This window comes from Tursiops truncatus, chromosome 1 (assembly GCF_011762595.2).
Source record: "Tursiops truncatus isolate mTurTru1 chromosome 1, mTurTru1.mat.Y, whole genome shotgun sequence".
Classification (NCBI taxonomy): Eukaryota; Metazoa; Chordata; class Mammalia; order Artiodactyla; family Delphinidae; genus Tursiops; species Tursiops truncatus.
In genome coordinates, this window is record NC_047034.1 from 20,673,939 (window position 1) to 20,695,362 (window position 21,424).

At 37.3% G+C, this 21,424-nt stretch overlaps 1 protein-coding gene across 9 annotated transcripts in view; it reads left to right on the forward strand.

The window, feature by feature from the left end:
* Positions 1–21,424, forward strand: part of DISP1 (dispatched RND transporter family member 1) — a 198,935-nt gene that overhangs the window by 166,722 nt on the left and 10,789 nt on the right. For all 9 annotated transcript variants that reach the window (XM_033851034.2, XM_033851050.2, XM_033851045.2 and 6 more), the window contains 4 exons: positions 12,350–12,379; positions 18,942–19,065; positions 19,880–20,007; positions 20,353–20,450. In XM_033851034.2, coding sequence (XP_033706925.1) covers positions 12,350–12,379; positions 18,942–19,065; positions 19,880–20,007; positions 20,353–20,450 — 380 coding nt within the window. The remainder of the gene's footprint in view (positions 1–12,349; positions 12,380–18,941; positions 19,066–19,879; positions 20,008–20,352; positions 20,451–21,424) is intronic.

A 21,424-nucleotide genomic window follows, 5' to 3' on the forward strand; every position in this document is an offset into this window, starting at 1 on the left:
AAAGGGAATTAGAATTTCCTAAATATATTCCATCCTGGGACTTGGCTATCTTGACTCCAGAGTAACTAAAACAGTGTGATTCTGTGAAAAGAATTGGATCAATGGATCCACTAGGACAGGTGAAACAGACCCTAGCATGTTTAAAACTTTAATAAAGTAAAACTCCTTAAAAACTCAGTGGGCTCCCGACTTCCATCTAACCCCCATTCTCAAACAGGGCCAGACTTACCTTATCTTCTGATCATAGGCTGCCCTCTTTCAGGAAGTAGGGAGGCAGAAAGTGGATCTCCATATTTCCGTTACTCTCTCAGCCCAGTTTCCCCAAATCTGGCTAACAAAATAGGCACCGACTAACTGAGAGATTTCTGTTACCACTATTGTAGTCCTGGAAGGAGCAGTCAACCTCTAAATCCACATTTGTCCCCATTGATAATTAAACCCAAGTGAACAACTGTTACTAGATGGCGCCAAACTGTGTAGTAGGACGGATTTGGATGGTTCAGCCAGACCATGGAAATTCAGTCTCTTAGCTGAACAGGTGCATCACGATCAGCTCGTTATTCTCACAATATCAAATGCCATATATTTTATAAAAATGAATTTTTGGACTCTACTTTTCCCCTTAAAGTGAGGCCTTACGGAAAATAATAATCGAAGCATCACAAAGTAATAGATTATTACTGGCCTAGATTATTAGTAAGTGGAATTGGGAAAAACTGACATCTGGATCAAGGATATCTCTTTAACTCTAAAAGTAGTCATCAAATTACAAAGGAAAATTCCAGCTATTGAAAATTTAAAAATGCATGTCAAAAAATCATGTTAAAAAACATATCACAAACTAGGAAAATTTTGATGTTTCAGAGCTTTAATACTCTTATAAGTAAAGAGGAAAGATATATATATATATATATATATATATATATATAAAAGCAAAAGAGACATAAAGTAATATATTAATGTGATTACAATCATGTATATATATTAAATAAATTTGGGAAATATAATGGAAGATTAATACAGCTACTAAAAATCATGTTTTCAGAAGCTTTTAATTACCTGGGAAAAACTCATAATCAGAAGTGGTAACACTTTATGCATCCAGTATGGTCCTAATTGTGTACATAGTTATGGCGTATATTTAGGCACAAAGGAAAAAATACTGAAAGGAAGTAGATCAAAAAAAAAGAATTACAGAGGTTAGATCGGTATAGTAAGAGTATGGCTGATTTTTTTCTTCATAATTTTCTGCATTTTTCAGGCTTTAAGAAAACTGTATGTTAGTTTTATAATCAGAAAACCAAACTAACATCAAAACAGAAAATACATCTCCTCAGAATAACCCTTTTAACTTGAGCACTCCTTCATGTTTTCTCTTCTGGTAAAACTCACTAGGATGGTGAACTAGATGATTCCTCACCACTTCTTATCCCACCAGCGTGTTTGATAACTTGGCATGACTTCCTACAGCGTTTTTTCCTCCTTTGATACATACTACCAAAAATGTGTTACTACATCACAGTTCATCCATCTTCATATTTACCTAACATTAGCCTGGGGAACTCTGCCCCATCTTCCTACTTAGCCCTTTTTTTTCATAAACCACTTATCTAGCCATTTAGAAAGCCAGTCTCTCTAGCTATTCCTATAAGGGGCCAGCATTCTCTTTCAAAGCATTTTAAAACACTAGTTCTTACCTACCTTATGGGGGGGAAGGGTTTATTGATTATTCATATGAAGTATTTCAACATGGAATTTTGATGAGGGGGACCTGACTTCCCAGCTTTTGCCATGGCAGAGTGTTGAAATACTTATGTGATGACTTGAACTCTCTGAAATTCCACACGAGAATACAGTAGAATTTCACAGCAGGAAAGGACCTTAGAAGTAATTTAATTCAACTCTCTTTATATTACAGATGAGAAAATTGAAGCCAGAGTGGTTAAAACCCAAGATTAATCCCCAGTTAATAGCAGGTCTTTTTACTTCTCACTGTGGTCTTTTTAATACATTATTCTTAGAATAAGTTCCTCAGCTTAGTTTCATGGTGTTTGGTATGATAGGTTTTGGGATTGCAGACAGAATCTATGCCGTTATGAACTGAATGCAGTGAACTTAAAGTTTTAGCCTAGTTGCCCTAGCACCAGAATGTAACGAGGACCTCACCATAGCTTGAGAACACATGGTCCCACCATGTTGGGGTTTTCCTCATTCTTCTTCAGAAAATTCTTGTTTATTCTCAGTCTAATTCTTTTAAGCATAGTTGATTTTTTTTTTTAACCTCAGACTTTGAGAAGAAAACCCTTTTCTGTCAGTATTATTTTTATAAAAACTGTATTAGAGTTTTGCTTTGATCTTTTTTATTAAAGCTTCTGACCATTGAGTTATATAAATTTAACTTTTTAGTTAAAGGATAAATATGAGAACCTTTAGTTAAGGAAGAAGAATCAATTTCACTATATGTTGTTGTTCTTAAAAGCATAACTAAAGAATTTCTATAGAAGTTGAGGGAATAATCTATCCTCATGGCCAGTAAAATGAAGATATCACAACAGCTGCAAGATATTGGTTACACTGTTGGAATTCATTTTGATACAGTGGATTTTTATTATTTTTTTAACTTCCCCACCCCCCCCAAAGCTTTTTGGTAGCAGGTGTGACTTTTAACCTTCCAAACTCAAACTTGTATGATACTGAATAACTTGGTGGGGGCCAAAATATGTGGGAAATGAATTTTAAAAAGATTAATAATCTTGTAACATGGAGCTCAAATAATAGTTCTTACATTGAACAAAATGCAGACATGTTATACTAAAAATTGAAGACCAGCAATGTTGGAGAAAATAATTGGCAGGTTTGTGAATTATGATTATGTTTATAATTTTGATCTCTAGTCTAATTGATGAAAGCCTTGTCCTATTAATAAAATAGATAACTTATTTTCAGGAATGCAAATAGACCTTCACTGAGGTGTTTTTATTTTTATAAATTTATTTATTTATTTATTTTGGGCTGCGTTGGGTCTTCGTTGCTGCGCGTGGGCTTTCTCTAGTTGCGGCGAGCCGGGGCTACTCTTCGTTGAGGTGCGCGGGCTTCTCACCGCGGTGGCTTCTCTTGTTGCAGAGTACGGGCTCTAGGCACGCAGGCTTCAGTAGTTGTGGCACGTGGGCTTAGTAGTTGTGGCGTGCAGGCTGGAGAGCGCAGGCTCAGTAGTTGTGGTGCACAGGCTTAGTTGTGCCACAGCATGTGGGATCTTCCCGGACCAGGGCTTGAGCCCATGACCCCTGCCTTGGCAGGTGGATTCTCAACCACTGCGCCACCAGGGAAGCCCTTTTACCGAGGTTTTAATTAACATACGAACTCTCATTTGTATAATTTGTATACTTTGTAATGAAAATACAAAACATTTTTACTTTTTTACAGATAAGATCCATAAAATTTTGAAAGTGGAGAAATTTTTGTGTATCTTTCTTATCTTAATGAAAGTAATAAGATATATTTGTTGAATCAGGCTTAATGTAAACCCCCAAAACATACTTGTAAAACTGTGCCTTCAACTTCCAGATTAACCTCTGGACAACCCCTTTGCGTTGTAATTCAAAGTATCACTAGCTTCATTTCAGTAAGCACCACAACTATTTTTAATTCATTATATAGAGATAAGTTAAATGTAGTTTTAGGCATTTCTAATTGTACTTAAAGTACATCATTATATATAAATATTAAACAACTGAGAGTATGGAAGTGTGTTATACATAGAATATATAAACCTTGGTTTATCCAAAATTTCACCAGAATTTTTCTTGTAATATATAAATTTATTTTAATATTATTGATTATATAATTATATATAGTATATTAATTGTATTAATATATTTTATAATTATATAATATTATGTAATAATTATATAATTAATAACATATTGATTATACAATTAATTAAGAATACTATATATTATTATATAATACTATATTTGTGACAATAGATACTCATATTTTGATTCACATATGTATGTATAAGGTTCTCAGAGGTCCTCTGAATCATTAAAGGAAGTTTAAAGTCTTTGCCATTTCTTTTCCTCTCAGTACTGTACACCTAGAACTCTACACTAGCTCCCAACCTGATCTTTAGTGTTTCCTGCACCTTGCCACCAGATCATTCATCCTAAAATAGTGTTTTCATTGTATCCATTCTCGCTCAAGAAACTTTAGCAGCTTCCTATTTCTATTGCTTGCTTCCTGCCTACTCCAATAAGCTGCCCTTCACACTATTCCCTCCTAAGTCCTACTGACATTGCTCACGCTTCTACGGGAAGGTGTCTGACATAGGTCTTGGCACAATGTTTGTTTCCGTTCCCTCTGCTTCCTGTTTATCTGCCTGAAATCTATCTGTCCTTCAAGATCTAGTTCAAATTCTACTTACGTCAAGTTCAGGGGCTACTCTTTGGAGTACTCTGTTCCAATATTATCTCCCTGTTCCCCATTCACTTAACATTTTGTACTATACCTTTAAGTTCCAATTATTTTCTTATATTATTCTCTAATAATTGTTTCTTGTCTGGAAGTCACATTTTCCTGGCAAATTGTCCAAAGCAGTGGTTCAAGCTCTGACTATGTAAGCTCTATTCCAGAACCTACTGAACCAGATCCCTGGGAAGGACCCTGGAAATCTCTTTCTTTATTTAAGCTAACCAGGTGATTCCAATGAAGATCAAATTACTTGGTGTCATTTGAACTATGCAGTAAATATTTGAATTGAACAAAATTAACTATAGATTTTGTATTAAATGTATTTTGTTTTAAGTTCTTTGTTTTTTTTTTTTTTTTTTTTTTTTTTTTTTGCGGTACGCGGGCCTCTCACTGTTGTGGCCTCTCCCGTTGTGGAGCACAGGCTCCGGACGCGCAGGCTCAGCGGCCATGGCCCACGGGCCCACGGGCCCAGCCGTTCCGCGGCATGTGGGATCTTCCCGGACCGGGGCACGAACCCGTGTCCCCTGCATCGGCAGGCGGACTCTCAACCACTGCACCCCCAGGGAAGCCCTGTTTTAAGTTCTTTGAAAATTTATGATCCGTGTCATAAATTTAGGTCATAATAGGTAGTGTTACCTATTTTCTTCTAGTATATAGTTACCTGGGAGACTTCCATTCTCCCCAAATTCTGTATCAGTGAGAGAACTTTTCAAAGAAAATATTTCAATCACATGTACCTAAATGAATGCATATATAATTTCCCTTTATGAAGTTCTTTTTCACTTCTTTTTAACTTTACAGCTAATTCATGAATACATTCTCATGAAGAATTCAAAAATACAAAGTAAAACTCACTTTTGATTCCTTCTCTCATGGTAAACAAGACTGTTGATTTGCCATGTTCCCTTCTGAATTTTTAGCATACATTTACATATTTTGTATATCATTTTTCCCATAAATGCTGGATGAATTATTTTGAAACTTCTCACCTTGTCTTGGTGCTCTTTCCATATCAGTATGTGTATGTGTATGTGTATGTGTACGTTTGTGTATTCATTCTGTACAGTGTTCCATAGTATGGATGTACCACCATTTATTTAAGCATCCGTTAAAGATGGACCTTTAGGTTGCTCTCACTTTTTTCCTTACTGTAAACCACACCTCAGTGAACATCCTTGCATGTGCACTTTCGTGAACACATACCATTTGCTCTTAAATAAGATCTTCCTGTTCTGCCCTCCTTTTCATTTTTGGCTCACAAGCAGTTTCTCATAATCTGCATTAGGGTACTCTCTTCCAGGTTGTGGCCAAAAAGTACCGGATCAAGTCAGAAAATTTGCATTCCAGACCTGGCTCTTCATTGACTTGCTCTGTGATCTTGGACCTTTTTCTTCTTTGTTAATGTGAAAACAAAGATTAGAGGGATGACTTTTAGGGTTTCTTACAGTTCTAATGATTTCTTGTTCTAATTAGGCTTGTGGGTGTGATACCATTTATTTTTGTTATACTCAGCTAGTAGCAAGCGCCATTTGAATCTTGTAAAGTAAATCATAAAGGTTCACGGTGCTTATGAATAGAAGGGCATTATACTTTATTCCTCATTAGTCTTCTGCGTTACTGCTTAACTGATGCTCAAATGCCATTTCCAGATGAACTACTCGTAATGGTGGTGGTGATGGTAGCAGAGGATGAGGGGAAGGGGAAGGAGGGGGAGTTAGACCTTTTTTTCTTTGGATAATGCTCAACAGTTTACAGAAAACTGTTACTCATACAGCTCACTTTCAGGTATTATCCATTTCTCACAAATCCTGCGAAATTAAAGGACTTGTTCAGATCATTCAACTAATGAGTTTCAGGGTCCAGACTTGAGCTCACATCTTTTTTCTCTCATATATATATATTCTTTTACAGATTCTTTTCCATAATAGGTTATTACAAGACATTGAATATAGTTCCCTGTGCTATACAGTAGGTCCTTGTTGTTTATTTTAACTCACATCTTTTGATTACTTAGTTCACTACTTTCTTAAAGACAATTTCCTCATGCTCAAATATTTATTTAATTTATGCTGAATTTCTTTTTTAACATTTATAGAGAGATTGGTATTTATTACATGCTCTTTAAATATTAGTCCTCCACTCCCAACCTTATCCTTGGTCTCCTAGTTTATTTTATATTTTGTGTAGTAGTGGGACTCTGGTCGGTTACAACAGTCTGAGACAGCAAGATGACCAGTACTTTTGAGTCAACAACTCTTGAGCATTCAGGACATGCATTACGCAAGTAGTTGTGGTTATTGTTATCCTTCAAATCACTTGACACAGACCATAAACATTTAGCTCTGGTGCATGAAGATAAATTAGAGACCGAGCTTAGCTTGTCTACAGGGTATCTGTTTCATCTTCACGGTAGACCCCAAGTGTGCCAGTGATGATTCATGGAAATACTTAGTGATGAAGATTGGTTTTGTTTTTGTTGGAAATCTTTTAAAGAATGCTCATCAAAGTGTGGATTCTTTATTTTCAGATACTTTCTTCCTAACATACCAGCAATGAGCTAAAGATATTGCTTGCAGAATACCCTTTTACAAAAAGGCAATGTGGCACAATCCAATGGGACTAAAGTGTGGGACTATTGAGACTAAAATGTGCTACTTTAAGCACTTTCTTATTTAAATTTGGTTACTACCATGAAGTAGAAAATATATGTCCTTCATAGCATTTTAGTTGTTCAGAAATATACAAAGCTCTTTTCGTCGTAGCTTTGATTTTCCTGAATGCTAGGAAGAGCTATTTGGAATTTGTGAAACTTGATACTGCCCCTTTCTAAGTCGTGATATTAATTCTGCAGCTATGTCAACAATTGAGTTCTCTAGACGGGTAGCATGTTTTCATGTTTTAGTGGTCCCATTTCCCTCTGTCTTCCCAAAAATTATCAAAAGAGAGAGAAAAGTTGAGGGAAACCGAAAAAACAGGCCCTTTGTAGCTTTTCTACATTTTTTTCTGTTTCTTGTTAACTTTTTCCCTCACATACAAATTACCTTTTAAAAAAATCTTCCTTGCCTCTGTGCATCCCCCAACCCCCATTTTCATGATTACCCCACTCTGCACCCCGCACCTTCCCTCCTTCTGAGAACTTTACAGTGTCTTTAGTTGGTCCCTTGACCGATATATGTGCACATACCACAGTTCACTGGTCATCGGAGCTGGAGCCAAGGTTCTCAACTGCTGTTACAGTTCTCAAGTGTGAGGTGCCAGGGGCAATTAATTACTTATTATGAGTACTGAGTTATAAGTGCCTTATTTATTTTTTTGAAAGCAGAGTTGAGCTTAGCCCTACAATCATGTCAGTGTCATCCACTCGCATACAGAAATGCTCTCTTGAGTGGGAGAGAGACACTCCAGCTAGTCATCTGGGGATTGTGCACAAGCAAGCTTATTTACGCTACAGCCTGTGGGAGTGTCATGGGGCATGCAAATGTCATCTGCCTTGGGGCTTTTTCTCAGCAGAAAAAAGGGCTACAACCCTAACCAAAGAACAAGCAGATGTTCCCAACTAAGATGATTATTTTTTATTTGGTTTTTTTTTTTTTGGCATGAGTTTTGACCAGACAGTATTAAAAAGGTGAATGAACCTTCGAAAAACATGGTTTCTCTCTTGTTTGTTTTTACCAGTTGTTATTTAGCAACACAAGACTGAAGTTAGGGGGAAAAAATCATTCTGCAGATTTTATTAGATAGCTATTAAAAGTAGCAAATCGGAAAGAGGGTACAGATGGAGGAAGGCTATTTTTTTTTTTTTTTTTTTTGAGGCACGCGGGCCTCTCACCGCCGCGGCCTCTCGTGCCGCGGAGCACAGGCTCCAGACGCGCAGGCCCAGCAGCCACAGCCCACGGGCCCAGCCGCCCCGCGGCACGCGGGATTCTCCCGGACCAGGGCACGAACGCACGCCCCCCGCATCGGCAGGCGGACCCCCAACCACTGCGCCACCAGGGAAGCCCGAGGAAGACTATTTTTGATCATGAAAGTATGTGGTGGATTCCCTTGTTTGCCTCCTTAAACAGGTATGTTCTGGTAAGAGATTGTAGGGCAGAATTCAAGATGGTAACATCATGGACTTCCCTGGTGGCGCAGTGGTTGAGAATCCGCCTGCCGAGGCAGGGGATGCAGGTTCTGTGCCCCGGTCCGGGAAAATCCCACATGTCGCGGAGCGCTGGGCCCGTGGGTCATGGCGGCTGATCCTGCGTGTCTAGAGCTTGTGCTCCCCAACGGGAAAAGCCACAGCAGTGAGAGGCCCGCATACCGCAAAAAAAGAAAAAAAGATGGCAACACCGTAAACCATAAATCAAACAGGTTTCATGTTTTACCTGCAGTTGTGGTTTTGGTGTTTCAAACATCTGTTTGTCATGTCCATTAGTATAAAAACTTCAAAGGGAACTTATGTTTTCCCAGGAGGTATCTTTGTGGTAACCTTAGTTTTTCTTTTTCAACTGATGTCAACAATTTCTACTTATTGTCTCCAATTTAACATAAAATGAGGTCTTTACTCAAGCAGAAAGAATGTGATGAATATGTACTTGTTTCTGTCTCTTGGGAGCAAACTAGTCATAGATCCATGAATTTCTCAGTTAAAAAAAAAGTTAATGGGGGTGAGTAGGAGGAAAAAGAATATTTACATTTGTTACAACCCAAAATGTATATAATAAAATATTTTTTTGCAACTGCTTGGTATGATTTACCCCAGAGCCATGGCTCTGGGGATCACCTTGGGTCTAAAGACAACAAAATCTGTTAACTTCTTGTGGAAATTCAAGAGACAGTTTTGAGGATGTGTAACTTGAAAACCGGGAGTGAAAAGTTAAGACTTTGTGTACAAGTTAAGTGATTGGCTTCTTTGGTCAGTGTCTTACTCTCCCTCTCTGTAAAAAATAAAATTTCTCGCAAAGCTCATTAATAGCTTCATCGTTGGTATTCAGATAGCATGTTCTTTAAAAAGCAGTGTGTGGTTGTGGTGATGGACACACAACTCTGTGGAAGTACTAAAACCCATTAACTCGTACAGTTTAAATGGATTAATTATATGGTATGTGAATTATATCTCAATAAAACGTATATTTAAAGAATCAATATATAATTATATTTGAGAAGATAGTGGGGTGTTTCCCTTGGTAGATTTACCCCCCAAAACGAGTGCTCTTCATGAGTTCTTCAGTAGCAGACATTTTTATTGAAAGCCCCATTTGTGTAGAGCAAGTTTTCAAGTGCTTCACCAGCTCCTGGGGTTGTAGGTGTGGTCTTTCCCTCTGGGCTCAGATGGCCTGGCTCGACCACATCCACAAAATTGATATTGAATTAGGCATGAGAGAAACAACTGTAAAAGATTTGGGGGGGAAATCACCAAAACTTAGATTATATATTGTAATTAGTGAACTCAGGCTATTCAAAAGTATCTGAAGTCCTCCAAAACTGGAAATCATAGACAATGCAGTATGATAAGTAAGAAAAGATTGGCAGCTGAGTATACATTTAAATTTAAGTTACAATTAGATATTTAAGGAATGTATATGGCACTTTTTTTAGAATTTTTTACTTTAACCTTTCTGATTAGCTATAAATGAATGATTCCTGCAGCACTGAGGAATAAGAGGGCCTCTATTATAGGATTCAGAGGCACAAACGAAAACTTAGAAAATGTAGTAAAGTGGTAAAGGAGCTTAGGACTGGCAGATAGGAATGGGCTGAAGTTACAAAGTGCGTGTGTGTGTGTGTGTTTAATAGAAAGAGAGATAAACAAATAGAAAATAAAACTAAATTTTCCTATGTTGATATTTATGTCCTCATTTTCTTGCTATCCATTGACTACTGACTTCAAAGCTGTTGAACCTGAGAAAAGTAATAAAAGATGCTCGTTCATTAATCAGCAAACTCTGATCTGACATCCACAAAGGACCATACATTCTACTAGGTTATGGAGATGTAAACACAAATAAGATGTGGTCACTGGGTATGATTTAATGTCAGTTTTTAGCTTTTAAAAGTGAATTCTCTTTATTGTACATATATAAGAAGAATGCACTTTAGGGGGATTTCTTTAGTAATGCTGTGAATATTCAGTCTCATACTTGCTCGTAAAGCAACAAGTTCTCTTATGCTCTTCTTACTGGAAACTCTGACTTTAAATTCCACATCTCCCAAAAGAAATAATACTTCCTTTCCTGTATGACAGATGAGTATTTTATGATTATCCCTATGTCATTTCCCCCCCGGTATTAAAGACCGACACACACAGGACTGAGAACAGCAAATTAGGAATCAAGAAACATGAGTTCTCTCTACAGCTCTGCTCCTACGACCCTGAATGATCAAAGGCAAACTGAGGCCCATCTCTACAAATAGGACCGGGATGAAATTGGAATGTGTCTCTTCTCTAACATTGTTCCCAGTGCTTGCAACCTCTGGAGTTGTTCCATCTCCTTGAGTTTAGTATTTTTAAGGGGCTTAAACTCATTAACGAGGACATGTACATAAAGCATGAAATTTAGAACATATGCATCTTTCACGTAAACAGATTAATGCAAAGTGTGTTCTAGAATGTAAGTTCCATGAAGTTTGGGACCCTGTTGGTCTCATTCATGGCTATAACAGGAGTTAAATAATTTTTTTTTAAGAATGAATACATGTATATTAGTGAGACATGTAATGGAGAGGGAAAATATGAAAGGAAACTTTAGATCTCAAAGAAATTCTAAAATAGGGCTCTAACTACTGGAAGAGTAATAACTTGAAGTAGAAAGACTAGAAGATAGATTTTTCATTTTGTTTTATTTCCTCAAAGTATGGGACAGCCTGGTGGAAGATTTCAGGTTAGGAGAGAGTACACAGATAGGAAATTTATTCATTTATTCAGCAAATATTTAAGTAACTCTCAGTATTAGTGTAATGGTGATCAGACTTTTTGATCTCACGACCCCTTTACACTTTCAAAAATTATTAAGGATCCAAAGCTATTTTGTTTATGTGGGTTGTATCTGATATGTGCCATATTGGAATTGAAACAAATTTAAAATTTCTAATTTAACTTATTTGAAATAATGACAGGAAGTCCTTTATGTGTTAACATAAATAATATTTTTCATGAAAAACAATATCATTTCCAAAACAAAAAAAAAAGTTTAGTGAGATGATTAGTATCATTTCACATTTTTGCAAGTCTCTTTGATGTGTGGCTTCAGAGAAGACAGCAGGATTCTCATACCTGCTTCTGCAATATACTGCAGTCTGCTCTTCGGTTGAAATATACAAAATTATGGAGAAAACCCAGCTTTAAACAGGTATGGGGGTTAGAAAAGGGAGACCCTCACAAACTCTGTGAAGGATCTCAGGAACTCCCAGGGATCTTCATCCCACACTGTGAGAACCACTGTATTCCAGAATGGTGAAACATGAGTAGCGATTTGTAGCTGAAGAAGGAATACAATATTTCTAGTTGAAGAAGGTATTGATGTCCTATTTAAAAAAAAAAAAGATGTTAGGGGATCCTTGATAAGTAAGAAGCAGCCTGGATTGGAGACCTGTCTGTGGCTTCTTGTTGTGAGAGAGATGAGGGAGTCTGTAGCTGTAGGTTTGGGGAATGTTACATGGTATGACTATGATTCCCTGAAGAGGGTGTGATAAGAGTCTGGTAAGATGCCACCTACTGGTGTACAAGATGGTCAACATTCATTGTTAAATCCAGAATCTCTCAAATAGAATCCTTTTTAAGCCTTCCAGGATTTTTTTGTAAAGAGAGATAACAAGTAAAATGTTAAATACATATATAAAGCATGTGTTTATATTACAATGCCTGTTTCTGATTGTTTTTTCTTTGCTTTTTTTCCAGCCCATCCAGACCTTTCAAGTTACCAAAAAGGTAAAGTAGTTTGGATTTTCTTATTAAATAAGTATGTGCTTTTCCCCTTTTAGTATTTTCTTTACATTTTGCGGCTGTTTTCACCTTCCTCGTTCATATTTTTGTGAAGGAAAACTAAGTTTCTCTGAGTTGGCTGCTTGAGGAATCCTATACCTCCAAAAGTGGTTTTAATCCCAAGGTTGACATGTAGCCTTTAAATGCTATTTGGGTTTAATCATTTACATTTGCATAATTATTTTGAATCTTTCCTGTAATGGATTGGCTTCTCAGTGTCCTACTTATTAAGAGAAAAACTGTTCAGCCAACTACCATGACTTAAATTCATGGCCGTTTATTTCAGCTGGGTTGTCTGTGTTTCTAAACATTTTGCTATCATGTTAAGATGGAGGTATTCTTTTATGTGGAAAATTTTAATTTTAGTTTTATAGTAGAAAAGCAAAATTTTAAATGGACAAGAGGTTCTGAAAAAAAGCATTGTCTCATCAGCTGTCCTTGTACATTGTGTACATTGTGGTTCCAGATATAATATTATTTAAGAAATTCTTAGTGATCTTTGAAATTCATTTGCTAAAGAAGCTCAGATGCTAATAACCCTGAAGCCTATCTCAGGAGAGTCACCCTTTCTTTGGAGTAAAATTACTACATAAATTTTAATTAGAAACTCCTTCCACATTTAAAAAATATTTTTAAAATTATAATAAAATAGACATAGCATAAAATTTACCATTTTAACCATTTTAAAGTATACAATTCTGTGGCATTAAGTACATTCACGTTATTATACAGCCATCACACCATTCATCTCCAGAACCTTTTTCTACTTTTCAAACTGAACCTCTATACCCATTAAATAGTACCTCCTCATTTCTTCCCCCCCCCACCAGCTTCTGGCAACCACTATTCTACGCTGTCTCTATGAATTTCATTACTCTAATATGTACAGTACAAATACTGTACTCTGTGGAAGAGTACAGTATTTGTCCTTTTGTGACTGGCTGATTTCACTTAGCATAATGTCCTCAAGCTTCATCCATGTTGTAGCATGTGTCAGAATTTCCTTCCTATGTAAGACTGAACGATATTCCGTTGTATGCATATTTAAAATATGCATACATATTTTAATACATTTTATTTACCCAATTTTGCAAAAAAATTATGGAAAAAAGATGAAGGAAAGAGGTTTTACAAGTAAATATGGCATATGAAGAAAATGAATTTCCATTTTTCTAGAAATAATAGGGTCTTCTTAAGTGACCAGAAGTTTTATATTTTGAAAGGTTCATATATATTTGTCTCTGTTAATAGATTGGTATTTTTAAAAACCTGAATTTATTCTTTTCAGTATATACACATAAAAATACAACTTCTTCCTAAAATTAGCCTTTTCTGAGTCCCCTTTCCTACCCCAGCTGGAAGTACTAGCTTCCTTCATTGAATTCACAAAACATTTTATCTGTATCCTTCTGTTGACCTGATTTCGTAGGTATCTGTGCACCTGTCTGATTTTCTGAATTAGGCTCTAAGTTCCTTGAGGGTAATATCCATGTCTGCTATTATTTTATTCCCAGAATGTCTGCCTTCTTACTATGTAATGTTAATTGTTGAATGAGTTTATTACTTCACAAGAAAGAAAGAGTTCTGTACTGTTTTCCTCTGTGAAATTCCATAAGCTTCAATCATTCCTCCCACTAAATTGATAGTTGATGCCACTAGAAATGTTATGATTAATGACATTTAGAAATGGGTACCTTTAAAGGCCAAGAGGAATAAGGGAGAGATATTAAAGGAAACAGAAAGAAAGAAACCGAGGAAGAAGAGATTTTTTTAGGAAGCAAGCAGTAGCTAAAGTGTTAAATATTGCTCAGGTCCAAGAAGATGAAAACCAAGAGAGTTAGTTGACTTTGGCAGTTTCAGAAGAGTCACGAGAGCAAAAGCCAAGCTATCGGGGGTTAAGGATTGGGTGGTTGGTCAGGAAAAGGAGGCCTCAAGTCCAAGGTACTCATACTCTCTAAAGCCTGGCTCTCTGCTCAGAAAGGCAGGGGTGAAAGAGAAGAGTGTTTCCAGAAAGGCAGCAAAGGACAAAAGAAAAAAGTCTTTGTAAGCTGAGAGGAAAATTTACTGTGGAGGGCCTTATTGTAATACAAATGGCCCATTTAAAACAGGCCCCCATGTAATGTCCCTACAGCATAAGTTAGCCCTGTAAGACACTTCATTTGTTTTAACAGTTATTTCTGATCTTTTCCCAGAATAAACCCGATAATAAGGTGGCTGAGAATCTATGAGGATATTTGAGGGACTTCCCATTGGATCCTCATGAAAATCCATCATGGCAGGAACAGCCTGGATCAGGGTGCCACACAGCCTGCCCACTTACTCAGATCCACAGTTTACCCACAAACGCAATCCATTCATTCTGTGCTTCTGAGTCTTACATACCTGTACTATTTGAGACTTAACCTACTGAGAAGTGCTACGGATACACTTTTTTATAGAGCAGTGCCATGGATAGCAACTGCGGGCCTAACCTATGCAGCTGATACAGCAGTAGGGCCTTGAGGAAAACTGTTCCCTGGTCAGTCACTGGAAAATGACTGCCTGCTGTCACCCAGCAGTTACAGAAGTGGATTGCGTTTACAATTATGCTGTATGGTCTAAAGAGTTACAAAATCGAGATCAGGCAGATGAAAGACAAGTACTACATGGTACGCAGAGGAACATACTATAGTGAAAAGAGTGGTCCTTTGGAAAATTCTTCCAATGCCCAGAAAAGCATGTGCAGGTTCTTTATTCAAATTTAAACTTAGTTAGAATATGTACCTGGAACCCAGACTCACCGTGAAGGGAATTAGCCAAAAAATATAGCGATAAAATTTATAGGTCATTTTTAATTTCCTTTACTTCTCCTGTTTTCCTGCTTTATTAGATGTTTTCCTTAATATTACAACCATTGTCTGGGTTTTGTATTATACATGAAACTTTTGTTTCCCACGTGGTGCCCATAGTTACGCAACATCTTAGAACAGACAGCAGGAAGCAGAAATAGCCTCAGCAGTTGTGTGCTATTTAGGAGAAACCCTTGTCTGAATGACATTTACTCAGAGTAGCTGGGGCTTTCCCCCATGGTGCTTTATGTCCTCAGGATGGTGATTCCATTTCTTAAGTGCGAACAGTTGTCTCTAGGAAAGGTTAGCACATGAAACATCTGCTTTGTGAGGAAGTGGACTTGTAATATAGTAAGGTTAAACGTGTTTGGAAGAAATGTGCCGAAATCACTAATGCCGTAAAGTTTCCATATGTAGTCAATGCATGGATATGGTATAGAGCAGTGCTGTAAAATCAAAACCAAATGTTTTCAAAGGCAAGAAAAAGCAATTATTGAATGAGGTTTTGAAGGTTGCTATGCATGTGTGCAGATTCTTCAAGAACACAAACAAAAAGTCATTATATGGGTAAATTAAACCACAGTATGAAAACTAAGCAATTTGGGGCCCACTGCCCTCTATTGATAACATGTTTGTAGGTAAAAATGCATAACTTCTGGTTCATTTGAAAGAAAATTGATCCGTTTAACATAAAGTGTAATGAGTAATTGTGTAAGCCTGGGGCCATTTTCATTTCATAGGGCTGATATTTTAAAGGTCTAAAATGTAAAGGACTCTTTAAGTCTGATGCAATGAAACAGAAAGTCTCAAATGGGCTATTGACAAAGGACTTTATGGTTCAAACCGGTTACTTTCATCTTAGTTTGCATTTGGTAGAAGAGGAAATGAAGTATAGCGAATATAAGCTTTGGGTGTGTTCTAGAAATAGGAACGCTTCTGACCACTTGGTGTTTACATTTGAACAACTACAATCAGCGTATTGTGATTTATTTGTTTTCATTACATTCAGAATTGTTCTTAAAAAGTTATTCCATCTCATCTAGCATAATTTTTCCTTAATGAGTTTTTAAATGCAGAATTTACAGTCCAGTGAATAATGTTCAAACTTGAAGTCCTTTGGGTCTAGGTGATTTTGCATAGAGAAATTAACTATAGGTGTGGCTTAGGAATTTAATTTTCAGATGACAGTTTGGGGAAGCATCTGTTTGTGGCAAGTTGGCTTATTCCTGATGTTTTCTGTTTCTCTTGTGTTTGAAGCAAGAGATGATATCATAGTGGTTAAGAGGCCAGACTCTAGAACCAGACTACCTAGGTTCCTAGCTTTGTGACCGTTTTTTTCTTTTGAGATATTATTGACATGTAACATTATATTAGTTTCAGGTGTATAACATAATAATTTGATATTCATATGTATTGCAAAATAATCACCGCAATAAGTTTCGTTAACATTCATCACCACACATAGTTACCAATTTTTTTTCGTTCTTGTAATGAGAACTTTCAAGATCTACTCTCTCAGCAACTTTCAAGTATGTAATACAGTATTATTAACTATAGTCACCATGCTGTACATTACACCCCCAGGACGTGCTTGTTTTATGAGCTGGGCCAGCTTGTGACGTTGAACAAGTTATTTAGCCTGCGTGTGCCTCAGTTTCATCTCATAAAGTTGTTGTGAGAATTATATGAGATGATAATCTATGTAAAGCATGAGAGCAACTGGAACTCCTAGTGGGTGCAGGCTATTATTCTTTATTTTCCTAAGGTTGCTTTTAAAAGAACAATAATCAGGGCTTCCCTGGTGGCGCAGTGGTTGGGAATCTGCCTGCTAATACAAGGGACACGGGTTCAAGCCCTGGTCTGGGAGGATCCCACATGCCGCGGAGCAACTAGGCCCGTGAGCCACAACTACTGAGCGTGCGCATCTGGAGCCTGTGCTCCACCACAAGAAAGGCCGCGGTAGTGAGAGGCCTGCGCACCGCGATGAAGAGTGGCCCCCGCTTGCCACAACTAGAGAAAGCCCTCGCACAGAAACGAAGACCCAACACAACAAAAATAAATAAATAAAAGAACAATAATGAAAGATGCCTGTGCGAGTGCTCCCTTAACGCATAATTATGTTATATTTTAACTTCCTTATTAAAATTTAATTTGAATATCTCCGCAAAGGCAGATCTATGAATTTGAGAGATCAGAATATAAAAACCAGCCCTCTATTCTTAGAGACATATCATAGTTTTTTTCAGAATAATGGTTAGAGCCACTAGCTTTCTTTAAACTGCTAGCATGATTTTGAAGAAAAACTCGAAGTATATGAGCAAGAAGCCTATTTCAAATGAGCCAGAAATAGCCATCAGAGCAGCTCAGTGCGCTAAATAACACTGTTGAGAATTTGAGAATAATTGTCCACAAGTTAAATGTTTCATTTTTTCTCTAATAAAAATTCAAGAAATCTGAAGTTGGCAGAATACATTTTGGGTTTTTTTTTTTTTTTTTTTTTTGCGATATGTGGACCTCTCACTGTTGTGGCCTCTCCCGTTGCGGAACACAGGCTCCAGACGCACAGGCTCGGCAGCCATGGCTCACGGGCCCAGCCGCTCCGCGGCACGTGGGATCTTCCCGGACCGGGGCACGAACCTATGTCCCCTGCATCGGCAGGTGGACTCTCAACCACTGTGCCACCAGGGAAGCCCGGCAGAATACATTTTGAATTTTAGAAAAGTTCAGTCTAGTCAACTTCTATGGAGCACTCAGTTCTTATAGAGATCTGGAAGCATCAGGTTAGGAAGGCATGGTCCAGGATCTTATGGAAGGGCCCAGAAACAGATATTTCAGTGGAAGGTGGTGAATGAGGGTGTGGGAAGGGTGTTGGAAGAAATGGCTTAATGGTGGGATTTGGTAACAGAGAGGAGTTTCTGAGGCGTAGTAAGAAACTAAAGCCAGCCTGTGGTGGTTAGAGAGTGAAGGGAGGATAGGTACATACATGGGTGTTCATTCATCTAATCAATAGATAGTTACCAAGCACCTTTTAAAAGGCACTGTTCTAGGCACTGATACTACACTAAATCAACCAGTCAGTCAATCAACAGTCTCTGCCCTCATGGAGCTCACAATCTAGTGGATAAGTTCATTATAGTTTTAGCTAAATGGAAGGTTAACAGGTTTATGGGGAGGTTTCAGTTTGGTTTGGTTATTCTTATGACTTACACTACCTGAACCTGTTTATGGGCTGAGCTCTTTTTCAAGAACTGATGGAGTAAAAGTAGGGAGAAAGGAATAACTGGAGAAACAAAAGTTCTGAAAGAGACTGCAAGGAGGATGGAGCCTCTGTTAAAATATATTTCTTTCCACTTAGAAAGTGTAGATTTAAGAGCTTCTTCTTCCCAGGCACAGATGTAGCAGTGAAATGTTATTTGTCAGGAATGGACATTATTCTTACTCTCAACAGCCTGTAGCATCTGACCACTGCTACTTTATCACAAATAATGAGAGGACTGTGATCTTCCAATTTTCTACTACAATTATGCGTAAATGCTTATAATCTCATGAGATCTTTTACTGATAAATACCTGTGCTGGGTCTGAAATAGGAAGATTTAACAAATTGCTCTCTTAGGTAGCAAAAAAAACTTTACTCTGCTTCTAAGAGGCTTTCTTTGTGATCTCTCTCTGCGTTTGTAGTTATGCAGCCCTGATAGCAGACTGGCCTGTGGTTGTCTTGGGCATGTGCACTGTGTTCATCGTGGTCTGTGCCTTGGTTGGAGTATTAGTGCCAGAGCTTCCTGATTTCTCTGATCCATTGCTGGTAAGGAGAATTGCACTAGTAGAATCTGTTTATTTTCTTTAGCCCTCAATCATCTCAAAAGATTAAGTATTTTAAGACATGTTGCATTATGTTATTTAGTGTCCCATCTGTTTTAAAAACCTTCTCAAGCCATCAGTAAGTATACAATTCTCTTTCTGAAAAGTAGAGACATGTCTGTATTCTCAGGTTCTTAAAAGGGGTCAGGTAACTTGCTCACCATCAAAAATCTGGAAATTTGCTTCTTGGTCTCCATGTTTAAACTAAAAAGCAAAAAATTGGAGAATCTGCAGACTGTAAAAACGTCTTCAAAAAGTCTTGAAGACTGAATGTCACCTTTTTTCCCAAAGACGTTAAAGGAATTTCAGTATTACTGAGAGATTGCAGGGTCTGTTTTTAAGTAAATATCCCTCAGAAGTGGAATAGTGAGGAAAGTATGAGCAAGGATAATGATAAACTCTTTGTAAAACACTGTTGCATGCATAACACAATTTAATTTGACCATGATTTTTTTATAACATAAAAATAAATGCCAGGTATGAATTTGGAAGAGAAGCTTCAGATAAGTTTTTTTTTCCTCTTTCCTGAGACATGTAACATACCAAAGAATCAAACTGTTTGTCACAGTAAATAGGTGATCATTATTATGTCAAGTCATCTTGTCTTAATGCAGTTCGCCTCTGGAGTAGCTGTGAGGAACGTGTATATTTTCTGTTGAAAGCTATACATCACCTTGACATTGCCTTCCCAAGCTGTTATAACTATACTTAGCCTGAAATGAAGTACACTAATGGGAATTTGTAATATTTTGCCTTAGGGTTTTGAACCAAGAGGGACTGCAATAGGCCAGAGACTGGTCACATGGAATAACATGGTGAAAAATACAGGATACAAAGCAACATTAGCAAATTACCCCTTTAAATATGCAGATGAACAAGCCAAAAGGTAATCATTTATTAACTTTTAGACAAACCACTGCTAACGAATTCCACTTTTAAACATTGCCTGAGCAAAAAGATTACATCTAAAATGTGTGGCTCAAAATCTTTGCACTGAATTTGTTGAAATTGTCATTGTCTTTTAAGATTTTGTTGTATATTAGTGAGGGTTTGGGGTTTTTCTTCCTTTTTCAGAAGTGAGAAAATTAATGTTGGTTGCTTATGGTCATCCTTCTGACTTAATATCAAGCGCTTCATAGGTTATGACTTTGAGGTTGTATTGTTACCAGTAGGCTTCTCAGCCTTGAAATAGTGAGGACTTGATTGAAGATCAAACTGTGTTCCATTTCAGCCATCGGGATGATAGATGGTCAGATGATCATTATGAAAGAGAGAAAAGAGAAGTTGACTGGAACTTCCACAAGGACAGCTTTTTCTGTGACGTTCCAAGTGAGTGGCTTCGTAGATGACAAACCTTTCAGTTTCCTGGGATTGAACATGATTGATAACCTAGACTGTCAAGAGTAGGTGGCTGGTCACACAGCTTCACTGTTTCTATCGTGCTTAAAGGCATTTTAGCCTAATTAACTTGTAATTTTACTTCTCTAGGTCAGTCAACCACTAATCTGAATTTAGTTACCTAAAATTAAAAATTAATGAGAGATGATTGAGTTATATTCAGTTTTAAGAAAGATATAAATCTAATAAAATTCTTGACCTTGCCCCAAATCTCAACACATTTAAAAAAGTCCTTGTACATTTTTTGGATTGAACCCTGACATAATCTACAGTATTATCAAAAATTTATATCTACATTGTTGATTCATTCAAAAAGCCTATATTAATAGCCTTCTTGTGCCAGCCTTGTCATTAGACATTACAGGTAGCGAGATGAACAAAATAAAGTCCAGAGGTCCAAAGCTTGAATGCCTCAGGGACCTAGCTCATATATGAATGAGAAAACTGAGCTGGGTTAAGAATGCAGGAAGTGATGGTGATTGAGGAGAATGCAGCAGAATGTGACCTTGGAAAAAAAAAAAACAAAAAACGAGGGCCCAAAGATTGTAAGAAATTCCCAGAGGCCAGGAATCCAGATTTCAATGTGGAATCACCAGATCTCTAAATGTTGGCAGCAAATTCACGAAATAAAATTCGCTGTAGCCTAGAGTCAGCCTGGTCTCTGTGCAGCTGCCAGGAAGGAGTAGTCCTCAAGGAAACATGTGTCAGTTTGAAAGTCATTGATTAGCCCTCATGGTTACGGATGAGGAATTGCAATAACTCCAGTTTCTGATTAAGTGAATATTAACATTGAAGCTCTTCTGGTTTCACCTTTTTGTTGTTGTTGTTGAAAATCCTTCTAAATTTGTTTTTTCTCTATCTTCTTAGATCACTAGAGGACCTGATTGGGTCTTTGATGTTTCTAG